The sequence below is a fragment of the Eutrigla gurnardus genome, assembly GCF_963514095.1.
Source record: "Eutrigla gurnardus genome assembly, chromosome: 11".
Classification (NCBI taxonomy): Eukaryota; Metazoa; Chordata; class Actinopteri; order Perciformes; family Triglidae; genus Eutrigla; species Eutrigla gurnardus.
Window position 1 is genome coordinate 10357087 of NC_139925.1, and position 17972 is coordinate 10375058.

At 41.7% G+C, this 17972-nt stretch overlaps 2 protein-coding genes across 2 annotated transcripts in view; one reads left to right on the forward strand and one right to left on the reverse strand.

Annotated features, from left to right (window-relative positions):
* Positions 1-17972, reverse strand: part of sfxn3 (sideroflexin 3) — a 234876-nt gene that overhangs the window by 120806 nt on the left and 96098 nt on the right. The window lies entirely within an intron of this gene.
* ccar1 (cell division cycle and apoptosis regulator 1) lies at positions 192-16097 on the forward strand. Its single transcript, XM_084021220.1, has 26 exons — positions 192-229; positions 1280-1441; positions 1637-1812; positions 1928-2092; positions 2425-2457; positions 2951-3147; positions 3362-3488; positions 4136-4249; positions 5164-5356; positions 5442-5586; positions 5691-5846; positions 6142-6367; positions 6739-6852; positions 7154-7320; positions 8151-8361; positions 9561-9644; positions 9768-9956; positions 10125-10316; positions 10464-10685; positions 10776-10905; positions 11187-11275; positions 12309-12449; positions 12545-12665; positions 12796-12978; positions 14130-14335; positions 15437-16097. The coding sequence occupies exons 2-26, from the start codon at positions 1330-1332 to the stop codon at positions 15515-15517; spliced, it is 3774 nt and encodes a 1257-aa protein (XP_083877346.1). The 5' UTR covers positions 192-229; positions 1280-1329; the 3' UTR covers positions 15518-16097.

Consider the following 17972-nt stretch of genomic DNA (forward strand, 5'->3'; position numbering starts at 1 on the left):
GGAATAACTACTCACATACTGTTGTTACGGGAAGGTGAATTGAGAGTTTATTCTTAATGATCATCTTTGTTTCTCATGCTCTGAGGGTACATGCATATATGGACAGAAACGACGTATTTGCCGTAACAGATCAACCACTCTATTCATTAAATACCCACACCCGAGAGCAGTCGGTTTCTCCAGCTGCGCATGCGCAGTTCTTGTCTTCATCGGCCGGCGCAGCACAGCGGTAAGCGAGCACTGTTGACAATATCGCAATCAAAATCTTTACAACGTTAGTTATCGTGACCATTTAATATGCAATTATTAGCCGGCTGCAATAGATTTTCGTCACTCAGTAAATGTGTGTTTTTATTGTTTTAAAACTTTGATCGTTTACTGCCAGCCGACAGACACAGCTAACGTTCATTCGGGCCTCGTTTTCGATAACAAATCGTGCACGAGGCTAATCTGGCAACAAAGCTAACGACATCCAAATGCTAAGCGCTAGCTAGCTATGTGTATCTAGTAGCGTTATATCTGTTTCACGGTGACCGTGCTGCTTTTGAATGCCACAATGTTAACCACGCCATAATGAAATCGCACTACCTACGCTAAATATGTGTTATGTAGCAGTTGCTAGCAAGAACAGTTATAGCATTAGCTTGGTTTGCTATAAGACGTACACTGCTAGCTAGCTTACGTTAGCTGCCTGCGCTAGCCTACTGTCAGTTAAAGTGGCTAACGTTAGCCAGGCGGCCGTTAAGCCTCTCGAGGTTGCTGTGTAAGCAGTTGCTAATCTGCGGAGCACTGCAGATATCAAGGGTAAATTGTTTCTTTGGTTCGTGCTTACGGTTGTGTTTTTTATCTCTCGAAGGACTACGTTGATCCCCCAAAGTCACTCGTGTTATACATTATATAAATATGTAAAACAACCATAGGGGCTAAAGTTAAAGGTTGTGGCTTGTGTCCAGTCATTATTAACAGCGGTTTCCATATTGTATACTCAAGGATTACATCGCGATCCCATTTGTCCTTCTTCCCATCAAGTTGTTTTCAACTAATCCAGATGAGCTGTTTTGGATTAATATAGTTTTGCACTGATATGTGGGGATACAGTACACGTTTGTTGTAAAACCAAACATTGAGTCATATTTGATACCTCTTACGTATTTCAAGGTTTGAGTTACATTTTAGTGCACACAAATTTATTGAAAATCCTTTAACCATGTGATCTGTTTGTCTTCCTAATAATATACCTAATTTTATGTTATACATCTGTTTTTTCTTTTCTTTTTAGTGACAAGCATTGGCCTGGTGAACAGAGACTGCCTGTAAAGTGAGTCGGTCATGGCCCAATTCGGGGGACAGAAGAACCCGCCGTGGGCGACTCAATTTGCTGCCACAGCGGTGTCCCAGCCGGGCCACTCAGGACAGTCTCTTGACCTCAATAGCCTGCACTGTGAGTATAGCAAACCACAGGGCCTGCGCAGTTTTATTACCACTCTGACGGTTAAACAAACATTACTGTGCTCTTTTGGTTATATGGACTTTAACAGACTTCAAGTTTTGCCATCACGTCATCTGCCCTATCCTATTCTACACCAATATTTCCATTTTATTGTTCGTATTCACACCTTATTGTCCCTCTGTGCAGCTCTTGGTGTGCAGCAGCCATCTCTTCTGGGAGCATCCCCCTCTGTTTACTCTCAACAGTCGGCCTTGGCTGCAGCCTCTCTCAGCAACCAGTCTGCTGCAAATTATCAGCTGTCTCAGCAAACTGCTGCCTTGCAGCAACAAGCTGCAGCAGCTGCCGCAGCAGCGCTACAGCAGGTCAGTCACAGTCGGGGAGTCCTAGGCACACTCAGGAATCTATGCGTCTTGTCGTAGTCACTTCTAACACTGTAACCAACCACTATCTCTACCATGTTCTTTGTAATATATTTAGTCTCAGCTAAATTCAGCCCTCCAGCAGTATCAGCAACAACAACAACAGCAACAACAGCAGCAGCAGCAACAACAACAACAACAACAGCAGCAGCAACAGCAGCAGCAGCAACAACAACAACAGCAGCAACCCCCTCAACAGCAACTGTACAATGTACCTCATCAGGTGAAATATATGCTCATTTTGCTTTGTGTCGCACTTTATTTTGGAAAGTCCTCTGCTCATACTAACCCTGAAAAACATCTAAATATAATTGTCCTTATGCATTAGTGCCTCATATTACTTGCCACATTTTCACTTGAGGCAGATCAAGTGAACGTCCTGGGTAATTTGATACAACTGCTCAAGTGGCAGTGTGTGTATACACGGCACTGAATATATCTTGTTTCTGCTAGCAGAATTAATTAGTGAACATAAAAGCAAGCAACGTGGATAAATCTGCAATTTCTAGTGATCAAAATGTTCACTCTTGGTATTTTTTTCTTCTTTCTTAACAGCTTCCACAGCCCCAACAGGCACTGTTATCTCAGGTAAAGTGTGCAAATGCATGTGTATGTATATCATTTCAAAAGTGGTAGTCCAGGCTTGTGATTGGGGTTGAATAACTCATTTGGTCAAATATCTCATACATATATCTTTTTATTTCTTTCTGTGCATATCCATTTCTACATCTATATCATGTTCAGGGTCACACGGGGATGGAGCCTATCCCAGCATGTGTTTTGTAAAAGAATAAACCTTAAAGACATACATGCCAATAACAGTCCTAACTGTTTTTATATTAGCGTTTTAAACATTTCCATAACTGGTCAGATGAAAGCACTTTGCCTTTTTGATTCCTGGTGGTTATTTTCCCGATTTCTTCACAACTTTGCTTAGTTTGTTTATGAAAAAGTCTCATTTTGATTTGCTATCAAATTGTCTCCTTTTGCATTCTTGCAGCATTTGAGTGGCCACAGAATGTATTGATTACATGCTAGTGTATTCATAGTAGCAGTTTTGTTGATCTTTCTTTTACCTCAGCCCCCTGTCGCGTTGCCCACGAGCCTAAGCTTGTCGAACCCCCAGCAGACAGCCCAGATTACTGTGTCCTACCCAACACCACGTTCAAGCCATCAACAGCAGACGCAGCCACAGAAGCAGCGAGTCTTCACTGGAGTCGTCAACAAGCTACACGACACGTTTGGCTTTGTAGATGAAGATGTTTTCTTCCAGCTAAGGTAAAAAAAAAAAAAGAAAGTAGAGTATCTCTTGGATTATATTTAGTGTTGGTGGCAGGGTAAATGAAATTCCCTCAGTGTCATTAGCTATAGTTGATTACATTGGCACTTTTTTAAATAATTTTTTTTGTACATACACATGCCTTTTTCTAAATCCGATGTGATTTGACATATAGAGATGACTGACTGGTTGTTTTTTTGTGTTGGTTTTCAGTGCTGTGAAGGGGAAGACTCCTCAGGTGGGTGACAGGGTCCTAGTGGAAGCTGTGTACAACCCAAACATGCCCTTCAAGTGGAACGCTCAGCGCATCCAGACCTTACCTCAGCTAGCAAACCAGTCGGTGAGAAAACCCAGGAAGGAGGAGGATAACATTGTTGATTGCATTAAGGCCAACTAGGGGTTTCTCCTTGAACTTATATTTACGTTTAGATTTTTGGTATAATAAACACAATCAGCGCAATATCAGTGTTTCCACTACATTTGCTCATGACTATGAAATTGCCTTGTCTGCTACACAAATGTACAGATGCATATTTTTTTTGTTTCATTAATTAACATGTAATAGTATTTGCATGATAGTTATTTTCATATTTGTAAAGGAGTCCCAATGACGAGTTCATCAAAATGTGAATGAAGGTTCCAAATAAAACTGGTCCTTCAAAGATGGGAAACCATTTTTTTTAAACCTGTTATAGATTTTTACTTTGTATTTGTCCATTTCTTTAAGTCATTTCCAGGCTTTGGCTTTAATGAACAAAGTAAACATTGGACCACTTGCTGATTTACCTCTGTGATGGAAGCTAAATGGTGAAAATGACTACATATCTGTTTTAATCATCTCAAAGTGAGATCCACAGGTTCATTTTTAATCCTGGACAATTCTTCTGGCTAAGTGTGAGGAGTACAATGTACAGTGTTGTTGTTTTTTCCGATGTGATATCTGTACCTCTTTCTTTAATTGACTGTTGTGTTCTCAATTCCTCCTAGCATCAGCAGCAGCCTTTACCTCAAGCTTCCCCACAGCTCGGCAGCCTTTACCCTGATCCAGGGATGCAGCTGCGCTACTCAGACATGCACTCCACTTTGGACAACAGACAAAATGTAACCCCCTAGTCCTGAATCACAATGTGTTGGTCCTTCTCCCTACTCAGTTTCTTTCTTTGACTTTTTGTCTTTGTTTCCTGGCTTTCTTGTGTAACCTGTTCATTTCGAACTATAACCATAGTTGCATATATTCTTACTGCAGTTTTTGCTTCTTCTTTTAGTTTGCCGTCATTGACAAATGGATAGAACCACAGTTTTGTTTTGACAGTACATTTCTTTATTCTAAGAAACATTAATTTGCCTCACAGAGACTAATTTTTTTACTATTGCTTCATTTTACATTTTTGAATGTGCTTTATATGATAGAATAGTAATTCAAAATCCAGATTCTATAATTATACCATTTGTTTCAGAGGTGTTTTCGCTTGGGGCATTTTAATATTCAAATCAGTAAATCTCTCTACAGGGGACATTGCAGATCACAGAAAAAAAAACATTTTAAATGATCATTTCATTACCTCACCAATTGAATCAGTGCCTTAAGAAGCGGTGAGAAATACGTTATTGTCATAATGATATTTGTAGTTTAGCCTTTTGGTTCATGTGACTGTACTTCAGCCAGAGTGCCATATTTGATCTCAGCACCATCTTTTCCTTTTGAAAGTGCTGAGCAAGATGCGGACCGTCTCTGCTCACTGCATGTAGGATATTGAATACGACTACCTGGTACTCTTGATTAGAAAAGCCTATCTGGGCACCTCCTAAGAGATTAATACGATTTCTACAATTCTTTCATTCAAGCAGACGTTCAGACCTTTTCCCAGCTTCTTTCTTTCAAGCAGCAACTGAAGATTTTGTACATTTCATCTCATTTGTTAAGTCATTGCCGTGGTTACTGAAGATTGTTTCAGGTCTGCTTTTGAACATATGCTGACTTCTCCTTTTTTTCTTTCTTTTCCCCTATTTTCAAGAGCCAGCCCCAACCTCCAAACATGATGAAGACACCCCCCAATATGATGCAGTCGCTACCTCCCCCAACCACATTCAGTGTTCCGACCCAGGCTCCCCCTCCTTCCCTCCTGCAGGCCCAGCTATCAGCTGCCTCTCTGGCCCCTCTTCTCCAAAACCCTCCTCAGCCACTGCTGCCACAGCCCCCACCCAAAGGTGAGATAATTGTCAGATTGCATTTATCTTGTGTTGGATATAAAGCAGTCAGACAAGTATCTCAACATTATTTCCCCATGTCTAGATGTGTTTTCCGGGGGTTTGCTTCAGCCCCCTGTGAGACTGATGCCACAGCCGCAGCCTGTCCGACGCATTGAGCCTCCGCCTCGTTTCCCCAGTCGCAATGATCGAGGCCCTGAGCTCATCCTCAGGACTAAGGAGGAGCGCAGGTGAGATGCCAATAGAAATCACCTATATAATAAAATACGTGTGGTTAAAATATGTATTCAGCATAAGTTGTTCATTTTAGTGTGTTTACTCATCAATTCTTTAGTCGAGACAGAGACCGCGAGCGCAGGCGGTCAAGAGAACGCTCGCCCGCACGCAAACGTTCCCGAGACCGCTCTCCCAGACGCGACCGCTCGCCTCGAAGGCCTCGCAGGGTGGTTCCTCGCTACACCGTCCAGTTCTCCAAGTTCAGCTTAGACGGGTGAGCACAATCTTCTCAGTGTTTTATGCTGTTAGTTTAGTTGCAAATGGAATACCAAAGTGTTTTTCTGCATGTCAATGGTGTTATAGATTTTTTTTGAGCTAGCACCTAGGCATTGTTCAGTGTGCTCCAGGCATTGTGGATTTTTCTATGCATTCCCGATCAAAAACTCATGTGCAGGCACACTCAGAGACACTAAATACGATCTACTCTGAGGAAAATTATGTCAATGGTACAAGGCAATGTAATGTAAAAAAACATTTACCAGTGTCCCTGTTCTCCGTGGGTTCTTCAGCTCCAGTTGTGACATGATGGAGCTGAGAAGACGTTATCAGAGCCTCTACATTCCTAGCGACTTCTTTAATGCCGTCTTCACCTGGGTGGACGCCTTCCCTCTCACAAGACCCTTCCAGCTTAGTAACGCCTGTAACTTCCACATCTTACACAAAGAGGTGGATCCTCTAGTCAAGAATACAGCTGTGCTGGACCCTCCTGATGCCAACCACACCTACAGTGCTAAGGTATGACTACCAATGACAAATACATGGCACCAGTGTGTCTTTCATATTCAGTAAGATGCAGTGGACCAATCATCATGATACAGGGGGTCACAGTTCTTGCACAAAGCTGCACACAGAATACATGGAATGTAGATCGAGGCACTTAATGCAGAACCACATTTCAGTCTCACTATGGCGATGAAACACCAGAGCTCAAAGACCTGTCTGCGAGTTCTAGGTCAACAACAGCAACGCATCCATTAGCAGTGACTTTGTTCAACTCTGATACAATACCGTGTAACCAACCCACCGAATGGGTGGAATATTTGTGGACACTAAATGCCGTCAAAATATTATTATTTTATAACTGTAATGTGGTCTCTATGGTTCAGGTGATGCTCCTGGCTAATCCGAGTATAGAGGAGCTCTATCACAAGTCCTGTGCTCTGGCAGAGGACTCCCAAGAAGTCAAAGACTCCTTCCAACATCCTGCTCGACTCATCAAGGTACCTCACACATTTCCCATGCTTCTGCCATGCACATGAACAGACATCGCATTGCTATTATTGCTAGTATTCACAATGTGGAAGAGTCCCAACTGACTGTCTTTTTTTCGTAATTGGTTGTGGATCCACAGAGGTAGGATTATCTGGATATGCTGCTGATTTATTTTTTGCCTTTCTCTCCATCTATTCTTTTATTTTTTGCTCTTTCCACCCTCCCCCCCTCATCCATATTGTTGTTATTTCCATCTAACCTGTGTATTCTGTGGCTCTCCTTTGTACACGTCTGTCTTTCTCCTTTTAGTTTTTGGTGGGAATGAGAGGTAAAGATGAGGCCATGGCCATTGGTGGTCACTGGTCTCCCTCTCTGGATGGAGCTGACCCAGAGAAGGATCCCGCTGTCCTTATAAAGACAGCCATACGCTGTTGCAAGGCACTCACAGGCATAGATCTTAGTCTGTGCACTCAGTGGTAAGAGCTGTTACTCTCATCAATATTTATTTTTCTCATTGATTGTGTTTTTTTTTAACCTAATAACTCCTGGTACTAAAAATAAAGTAACTATGACATGCTGCATACTACTTCTAAACAAAATTCATCCTGGACATGTTGATGATCTTTTTTTGTTTCCGTTTTGATATTAATGATTATTGTATTGTTAATTTGCTACCCATTATTTACCATTATTATTTATTATGTTCTTTTTGGCCTTTTTGTGTGTTGTCGTCTTGGCTCTCTCTTTTCTGTCACACTCTATACACATACAGTATATTCGTATTTCATTGTGATGAAAAACCAAACGCATGGACTGTGGCTGGAAGCAGTAGCCTGGACCAGAAGACACTGCCATTATCTTGTTTTTATCATTTATTTTTCTATTCTCCCTGTTAAATATCTTACATATTTAACTGGCTTTCACTGTCCTTTTGATTCTGTCTCTCTTCGCACAACCCTAATATAGTGCGTTAAGTGTATCCTGGGTTAAATGCAGAGCACTCATCCATAATTGGCTGAAGCTATGATGGGGATGAATTTGGGGATGTGATATATCTTATGCGATTGTCTGTCAACTTTCTCGAAATTGCTGCAGTAACCTGTGACATCAGTTGGAGAGCCGCAGACTGGGTCCATTCGTCTATACTGTTGTGTTGTGTTGGGAGAAGTCACTGTATTGATATGTATCATTCAGTGAGCTCATGGGAGGGAATAGCTGTAGAAGGCTCGCCTTAGCAAGGCTTGCCTTTTATACTGTGCCCTGACCAGAATGTTTCTTTCCAATGCACCTTCTTCCTTTGCGACAGGTATCGTTTTGCAGAGATTCGCTATCATCGGCCGGAGGAGACACACAAGGGGCGGACAGTCCCTGCTCATGTGGAGACAGTGGTTTTGTTTCTTCCGGATGTTTGGCATTGTCTTCCTACCCGCTCAGAGTGGGAGGTGCTGTCACGGCGACTTCGGGAGCAGCTGGCTGAGAAGCTGTCGGCCGAGCGAAAGGAGGCGGATGGAGAACAGGCACTGAACCGCTAATCCCTCTCTTCTCATTTCCGCTTCTCACAGGAAGGCACAGGAATTACAAAAACTAAACTCCAGATACACATCAGACACAGCGCACACCTCACCATTCATTCACGCAGACAGACACCAAACACAGGCAGAATATTGTTCCACCAAACCTCACCTAGGCGTCTTCTGTTTACTCCTCCACCTTCTCCTCTGCTCCAACTCCTCCATCCCTCCATCAGCACACCCACCTTCCCTCACATCCAGCAGACACATACAGTGGAAGCAGTGAGACTAGGTTGTCTTGTGTAGGCCTGGATCACAACTGATAAAACGGCTTCCAGCCCCTCAAACACCTCATAATTTGGGTGCTAATCTGGGTATAATCATCCATGCTAATCCTTGTTTTTAATTTTTCTTGTGCATTATTTTAAAGCCTTATTTTAACCTTGCTTAACCTGCTTTAAATGTGGGTGCTTGCAAATTGGTTTAGCAGTGGTCTTTTAACAGTTCCTCAAATTTTAACCAGTGGGGATTTTGTGACACTGGGATCTGAAATGTTTCTGGACGCTGGAATCTGTGGAGTCAGTTGTGTGTATGTGTGTCTTGTAGAAATGTGTATATGATTTTCCACATCAATTTGATATTGTCTGACTTGGAAAAGCGAACCTCCCCAAAGTCCTGTTTGTTGTCTGTTCTTGTTGGATTTTACATTCTCATTTGGACTATATATAGATGGTTTTTCCAGGGCAGTTGGTTGGACAGGTGGCTCCTATCTGACGTAGGTGTTTTAAAACCCATAAATGACTATACCCACTACCCCAGTCATAGACCATGGTAGGGCCACCCTATCCTCACTCCGTTTGGAGGCCAGCTTCAGTTCACCCGATGTACCTACACTCCTTTTGGACACGCCTCTCATTGATTTTTACCTTTTTTGTGTTCCACAGATTGATTGATTGGCAGCTGGGGGGCATTTCTGTTGGTTTTTATAAGAGCTAGAGAGCTTCCCTGTGTACGCTTCAGTAGCAGAGGACTTAAACACAGTCGAGAGCTCACTAGGACGAGACAGTGAAAGACAGATGTGACCTTGCTTCTTGCACGGATCAACTTTAAAGTTCACTCAGGCCACGAGCAATGTACTGACGGTTTGCTTTTCACACCTCTTTCTTTCTCTCTGCCTGTCTCTATCTTAATGATTTCCTATCAAGGAGGAAGAGGAGAAGGATGACGACGAATCAAAGGACGTCAGTATTCCCACTCACTGGGCGAAACTTGACCCGAAATCAATGAAGGTAAGAATCGAGGAGAAAGCTAGCGACGACCTAAAATGTTAATTCTTGTATATTGTGGAGAAATGTTTAGATGACTTTATTCCTGAGGTTATATGTTCATATCTCTGATTTCACCCCCTCTAGGTGAATGACCTGCGCAAAGAGCTCGATTGTCGCTCTCTAAGCTCTAAAGGGTTAAAATCCCAGCTGATCGCCCGTCTGACCAAGCAGCTGAAGGTGGAGGAGCAGGTGGAGGAGTCCAAGGAGCCCGATAAACCAGAGACCAAAGTTGCTGAGGAAGAGGAGCCAACTCGCACTGAGGAAGACCGAGAGGTACAGAGAATTGTATTGATTTTAAGTGATTGTTGATGTCTCCGTTTATTGAACAAAACAGCTAAATTTACATTTGTGTCGTCAGCCTTGTCTTTTCTATATTTATTCATTCCTGATGAGGTTTTATCTTAAATAATGTCTGATGGGGTAACGGCATCTTTCTGTTAGGAGGAGGAAAAGAGGAGGCAGGAGGAGCTTGAGCGCCAGCGGAGAGAAAGGCGCTACATCCTCCCCGATGAGCCCACCATCATTGTACACCCCAACTGGGCAGCCAAGAACGGCAAATTTGACTGCAGTGTCATGTCCCTGAGTGTGCTCTTAGACTACAGACTGGAAGACAACAAGGAGCACTCTTTTGAGGTGAGAATTACTTCTTACAGTTTTATGCTTTGTTAAACATTAAAGAAGTCTCCAGTCCACATGTGTACATTGATGTATAAAAAACACCCGAATATGACGTTTTTATCCGTTCACGTTGGTCATTAACTGCCCTCTTTTCCTGCCCAGGTTTCCTTATTCGCTGAGCTGTTTAACGAGATGCTCCAGAGAGATTTTGGCTACCGCATATATAAAGTTATGGCTGCTTTTCCAAACAAAGATGACAAGAAAGAAAAGGAGAAGAAGGCCAAGAAGGAGATGGAAAAGCGTGAAATAAAGAAGGAAAAAGAGGAGGAGACTGAGGAACCAGTAGTAAAGAAGACAAAAGAGGATGAGGAGGAGAAGAAGAAGGCAAGCCTCTCAAACTTATCTGGTCTTCTCAATCGTTTCCTTCCGGATGTGACATGTGTTTTCATGCGGTTGTGTGACTTGTGTTTTTAGTGCGATGAAAAGGTTGTGAAAAAGGAGCCGTCTCGAGATGAAGAGGAGAATGAAGACGATGGCAGCACGGCCAATGCTGAAGAATATGACCCCATGGAAGCTGAAGATGCAGAGGATGACGATGATGATGGTAGTACATAATATTTCTACTTCAAAACTCTTATTTATTTATTTTTAATTTCCCAAAATATCATTTGGCCATTGATGAGAAATCATGCACCACGCTGAACCTGTGATGGATAACACTTCCACTATTTCTGAGGCCTGAGGGGGAAAACATTGTTTTCTTTTTTTTGGATATTTAAATGTTTCTTGTGTTCACACTGATTAAACACAAAGTAATAATACATTTAAAGATGTATTGCCACTTGTTCCGCTTTCCAACTTGTTATTTCTGTTGATATTCTTTAGACAAGGATGATGAAGACTCCAACGACAGAGACAGGAAAGACCGCAAGGATGACCGCAAGTCTTCAAAAGAGAGGTCTTCAAAAGACAAGGTTGGTTGGTTATTGTTGCATAGGAAGCTAATTTTCTTTTCTGACCGATATCCAACCCTGATAACTAGGGGTGTAACGGTACACAAAAATCTCGGTTCGGTACGTACCTCGGTTTTGAGGTCACGGTTCGGTTCATTTTCGGTACAGTAAGAAAACAAAATGCAAAATATAAATGTGCTAGTTGTTTATTACTTTTGTGCTTTTAACAGTAGGAACATGCACTGGAGCTAGAATGCTGCTCAAAAATATAAATACAAGTATTTAAAATATTTATTTAAAAAATAAAAATAAATAAAAATAACGGACTGTTTCTTTAAAAAAATATATTTTCTCCATCTGATGTGCAAAATTGAACAGTTGCAACACTAAATAGTTTCAAGTTGTTGCTCGGATTAAATAACATGAATAAGGCTCAGACTGTTTTTTTAAAAACAAATCTTTTCTCCATCTGATGTGCAAAATTGAACAGGGCAGGGAGAGGCGGTTTAAATGCGGTGGGGAGCTGTGTTTGAACGTTACGCTCGTCTTTCTCCTCGTTGTAGCGATGTTCACGTGGGGGTGGTGCCGTTTCAAATGCGTCAACAGGTTTGACGTGTTGCCAGAAACATACCTGACCTCACATGAACAATGTCGGCAAACCGCTTTGCCGAAGTGTTCCCAAACGGGAGACCTTAATGTCGCGGGAGGGTCCTCCAACTCTGGCGTGTTGCCAACGCTAGCGGCATTAGCCATGACGTCCGCTACTACTGCTGTTTATTTTGTCGCGGTGTGCGCAACTGCGCATGTGCGGCTGCAGCACGCTCCACACATGCGGTCCTCTACTTAATATGTCCGTATGGAAACTCGTTCGGTACGCCTCCGTTCCGAACCGAGCACCCCGTACCGAAACGGTTCAATACAAATACATGTACCGTTACACCCCTACTGATAACGGTTAACTGACCAGATTAGTGCCTTGTTGTCGGCATAATAAGACATTAATGTAGTATAGTCATGCTTGTTGATGTACATGTGGTCGTTGTTGTTACACCAGGAGAAGAAGCTGATGGTCACACACAACAGGGAGCTGCTGATGGCGTTTGTCTACTTTGACCAGAGCCATTGTGGCTATTTGCTGGAGAGAGACCTGGAGGAGATTTTATATACACTCGGACTACACCTTTCCCGTGCTCAGGTAAACAGACACAACCCTCGTCATCGTCACGGTTTGTTTCTGAATCTGCATTCCTGATGTCTTATTCATTGCCTGCCTGGAATGTCTGTTTCCAGATTAAGAAGCTGTTGAACAAGCCGGTGGTCAGAGAGTCTTGCCACTACCGTAAACTGACAGACAGGGGGAAGGATGACCCCATTCCTTCTTTTAACGAAGTCCAGATAGAAAACCTCATAGGTGAGTGGTTCTATCACTGTTTAAATACAACTAAGCACAATTTTTAAATCTACAATGACATTGAAAGTGTCATAAAAGTAAGCTACAGCTGCCATACAGCTAATGAAATTACACTCTGTCTTCCTGTCAGGTAACCGAGGACTACTTCCTGCTCCAAAAGCTCGTGCAACGTCTGAGACCAGCGAGTCTGGCAGTTTGATCGTGTATAACGGAGCCATGGTCGACATCGGCAGCATGATGCAGAAACTGGAGAAGAGTGAGAAAGCAAGAGAGGAGATAGAACGGAAGCTCATGTTGCAGGATACCAAAATGGGTATGATTTGAGTTGTATTTTACCGTTTAAGCCTCCATAGTGTCATGAGTTGCAGGCTACACTCTGTGTCAGAAGTCCATCTGGGCAATGATCTGGCTCAATTTGAGCTTTGCTATAAGAAAGCCCAGTCTCACATCATTCAGAATTCTTCCTCCTTTGATTTCTGAAATGTGGACTGGTACATTACTAACAACTACCATGCGCAAATGCAAACCGGTTGAACCGGCATTTGCTGTTATATCACATTCTGAAAAATGAGCCAGAGATCTTTGGCGACGGGGTCATAGCACTAAATCCAAGTTGGATTTCATTAGTAAGCAATATGACAATGAGATTTACATATCACGTTTGTTAATAAACTGACTTGAGTGGAGGGGGGAGGACGGAAGACGCACATTGTTTGTTTACTAGAAGTGTTTTTTGCGATGACAAGTTCTGGGAGATTTAGTCTCAAAGAAAAAGAAAAATGTGCCAATATGGCAACATTTTGGATTTGAAGCTGACGAAAGACATGAGCTGAAGAATAGACAAGACACCGTGTAAGTCGTCCTTCTGAATGTGGTCTTGTTACCCTCTTTCATTGATTCTCTCAGTCTCCATATGTTCCACTTCAGCTGCTGAGTCGAGAGTGACACCTAGTAGTAGAATCTGGTACAACTTAATATCAAACCAGTTTGATGTTTGCTCCGGTCCAACCCTAATATAAAGTATTTTATATTAAGAAAATATTTAAGGGCTTGTTGTGGAGGTGTTCCATACTATATAATCTATAGTGTTAGTCCAGAAACCCTTATCCCGGGTTCAGAATCAAGGGGATGTTTTGGTGTTGTTGATAATAGGCATAGTCAGTTTATCAGACTAGCTTCACAAACATATTATAACAACATGTAAATATTGACTATAATAATGACAAAATGAGTTAATGTTCGGTTGCGAAGATTATTATTATTATGCAGCTTGAAAAAAATGTTTATTAGACATTGTGTATTTTTCTGATTTCAACAGATTCCTTTTCAGGTAGAACATTTTAAAAAACAAAATAACATATAAATTAAGTTTGACTGGTAGAAAAGTATGATTTGCCACTGTGTTTCGTCATTGACCTTCCTTCATTCTAATCCTCCATCTAACTCTGCTGTGTCTCATTCCAGATGAAGATGCAAAGGTTAAAGCTCAGGTGGAGCAAGCCAACAAAGCCTTGTCCAAGGAGCTGGAGGAGGTGAAAAACACTTTGAGCCAAACTGAGGAGAACCTGAAGACTGCGGACGAGCAGAAGACCATCTACCTCGAACAGATTAACAAGACCTCCAACACCTTGATGTCCACCTTCAAAGAGCTGCTGGCAGTGGTGAAAAAGGTGCAATGTCTTTTTTTTTTTTTTTAAAGCACCAGATGGCTGTTTATCGGTTTTAGTTTTATTGTGAGATATGTGTACGTAAGCCCTTTCCAGATGTAGAATATGTAACATTGCTGGCTTCGTCTGTGAGTGAAGTAGGGTTGGACCGGAGTAAACAAAACCAGTCACACTTGATGTTGCCCTGATGTTGATATATCAGTATCGGCCATATGTTATGTCCGATTTGCAGCGATATAAAAGCTTAGATTTAAAAAAAAAATCTATAGAAATAGGTTCTTGAGGCTGTATGAAACAGGTGTCATTGCATAGTGTGTCCAGCAGAGGGCACTCTGATTTACAGTTTTGTGAGACAAGTGGCAGCTGGCTGCAGTGTCAACCCAACATCCTTCAATACAGGAACTTGTGGGAGCTGCTTTCATGAAATGTAGCACCTCACTCACGCAGCGGTGCAGAGCGATGGCTCGGCCAATACATACGTACAGGGAGCAAGATGCCTGAATATTAAGAAATATATATTTTGAATTTGATCGCATCACCACAGTAGCTTTATAGTAGCAACCCATGAAAGTTATTTGAAATCATATTCATAGGTATGTTTATAATATGCTTTGTTTTTGCATTTTGGAAAATCCTAACATGGAAACTCAGAAGGCACTTAAATGCACTAAATGGCTTTAGTAATAATATTTTAGTACAAATATTAGTACAAAAACGATTTTTCTGTAAAGCAAGCCAGTTAATTGTACAGTTAATTTTGTATATTTACTATTGCTCCTTAATAAAGCAACATATTTTTTTTTCCATTTACTCAAAAATATTACAAATTTATAGAACAACTAAAATTAGCGATAGCTGCAGCCCAATAAATATATAATATATATTTATATATATATATATATATATATATATATATATATATATATATATATATATATATATATATATATAAATTCACCCTGTACTGCTGCAGTTACATAAACGTGACCCGGGTCTTTCTTCCCACATGAGTGATGAGTTACATTGCCATCAGATCACCGTAACGGGTAAATGTTAGAAAGGAGCTGTATTCACTGATTGCTCTTCTTTTATTTTTTGTCTCAGGTTCCAGAAGTAGACGAGTCTGCTGACGACGTCACTGGTGATCAAATCCGGACGTCTCAAACGAACGGCGCAGATGAATGAGTGACATATTTAAAATAAATGAAACTAATACTGATTATCTTAAGAAAATGTAAATATTCACTTAACAAGCATAATTTAGCAGTGTTTTATTTGGACCTATTGTCTCACATGTACGTCTATAAGTTCCTTAATGACTTAGTGTTAATTTGACCTCGATTGTTTGTACAATAGTTTGTTTTTTTCTGAGGAGTTACTTTTCTTACCTAGAATGATTTGAACGACAAAGCTTTGACAAACTTATTTTCAGATTGAAGTAAGTTAAGTTCCGTTACGAACGTTTTTTTTTTCTTTCTTTTTTGCCATTGCTTTCGCTTTATGGCAAAGGAAATGCTTTGTTAGAGATTTAAATGCCAGTTTGTGTGAGTTGTACTTTTCTGAGATGTTTTGTTTTTCTAATGAGCAATAATGATGCTATTTATGTGCAAGAGAATTCATTAAAAACAACTATATTTAAAAGACACTAATTTTTGGATGGAAAGTGGGTTCATGTGGTACAGACAGAATGTCTTTGTAAGGTGTCCACATCCGCTGTTTAACCACAACTCTGATCAATAAACGCTTTCAGTTTGTTGTTCTTCTATTTTGCTGATTTATCTGCTTTTTTCCCCAAACACACGTCTATGCATGATTCCTCCTTTTCTTGGACCTTTTTGCTGTCTGCATCTCCAGACTGGAGCACTGTTTGATGTTTTCCCGTGACGAGCTTCTTTCTTGCTTTCCTAAAGACACACGAAACCAAAAGATGAGCTCGACTATGCATTGAGCTGAAGGAATATTTCCTGCAAAGACATGAACACTTTGAAATCCATCTCTGAACTTGTGTGCATTGGTCTGGGTTGTTCTGGAGAAGAGACACAATGTGCTCTAATGCAGGCATTTTTATTTTTGATAATGAAAATGTACTCTAATGGATGTTTGTGCAAGAGTAAAGTGGTCCATTTTAACACTACATTGTGTGCTTTTTACCTACCTGTTGATTCGATGTTGTGACTTACACCTGTGTCCAAACAAATAAGACGGACGTCTTTTATCTTCTCCTTAATCCACTTGTTGGAAGCGTAGGTGCTCCTTTCATTACAGTTTCAGCTGTCTGGAGCTGATGCCACATTCTTAGTTTAAAAAGTGGTGTGTGAGCACGTAACATTGATTTATTCATGTTTTGTTCCTTCGCACCATTCATCAGGAATAGTAGAAGGGGTTTCTGGGTGTGACCAGACACGGTTTGGACGAGGGTTCTGAGTGATGGTTGTTGTCATTGAGTTTGTCTGAGGAACACAGAGGGTTCTGCTTCACAGCCTCTTGGAGATCATTTACCTTTGAAGCTTTTGTTCCCTGAAATGTCCTCTTTTATGTCTCCTAGCCGCTGGACTCTCCTGACCTCCTGTCGCTGTAGTGCTACGTTTGTTTCCTCTCCCGTCACTCCCTTCACAAGCAAACACGCTTTCCTTCCACGCGCTGTTATAAGAGGGGGTTTTAATTGCTAAACCACTTAATTCTGTCATACATTTCTGATATCGTAGTAAAACAGTCACATGAAACATCTGTGTCTTCATTTCTTTTAAACGGATCATGTATGTAGTTATTCTTGAGCGTTTTGACCCCTGTGGAGTTGTTCACATTTCATTTAATTCCCCCCCAGTGTTTCAGGGAGGTGTTGCAGCTGTGATTCTCACTGCTAAATCTGTTCCCACCCAGAATGAGACCTAGTTCACATAAAAAAAAGAAAACAACCGACTTAGCAGGAAACATCTCTGTCCGTTTCCAGCAGCTTGTCTTTATAATTTCCTACAGAACAATGGCTATCCGTCACCCAGCACTTTGGTTATGTGACTGCTTTTGTCCCGGTGTCGTGCTCTGAATGCTTGACGAGGAAACCTCATTTGTCCCCCGAGGAAGCACATGCACGCTCCTCACGCCTCCAACTCCTGCAGCAGCTGAGTGTGTGTGTGAGAAAGTAAGGATGTGCATGCACATATGCATATATATGTGATATGTGAAATTAGACCCTGCCGCAGAGAGCAGAGCAGGTAACCCCACTCCCAAGCTGCAACAGAAGGCTTTTGTGCCCCCCCCTCCCCTCCCAGCCTGGTATCAAAGAGCTGCTGCACTCACAGGCCGGTCTGCTGACAATCAGGCTGTTTCTATGCTTGGTCGCAGTTTCCAGGGGTGGGAGCAGACAGGGTTAGTAAAAAAAAAAAAAAAGGGTTTGGTTTAGTAACTGATCACGTTGCCATTTTCACCCCCTCCTTGCTTTTCATGTTAATCAGGCCTCTGAAGTCGTTGGGTGCGGTTGTGCAGCATGTGTAGATGCAGTATGACGTTACACTGGTCTCATTGTTAGTTCAACAGATTCCTACGTTTCCATATAGGCATTTGTTTAAATTCTCCCCCATTCCCTCGTCAGCTCTTTGGCAAATCACTCTTTCCCACTTACACCCTCCGCCCGCGTGTGCAC

Bases quoted from the DNA above. Each gene is read 5' to 3' on its own strand.
- ccar1 (XM_084021220.1), top strand. From the start codon at position 1,330: ATGGCCCAATTCGGGGGACAGAAGAACCCGCCGTGGGCGACTCAATTT. The intron at 3,489-4,135 runs GTGAGAAAACCC...AATTCCTCCTAG, and splicing joins CTCAGCTAGCAAACCAGTCG to CATCAGCAGCAGCCTTTACC. The intron at 10,906-11,186 runs GTAGTACATAAT...GATATTCTTTAG, and splicing joins AGAGGATGACGATGATGATG to ACAAGGATGATGAAGACTCC.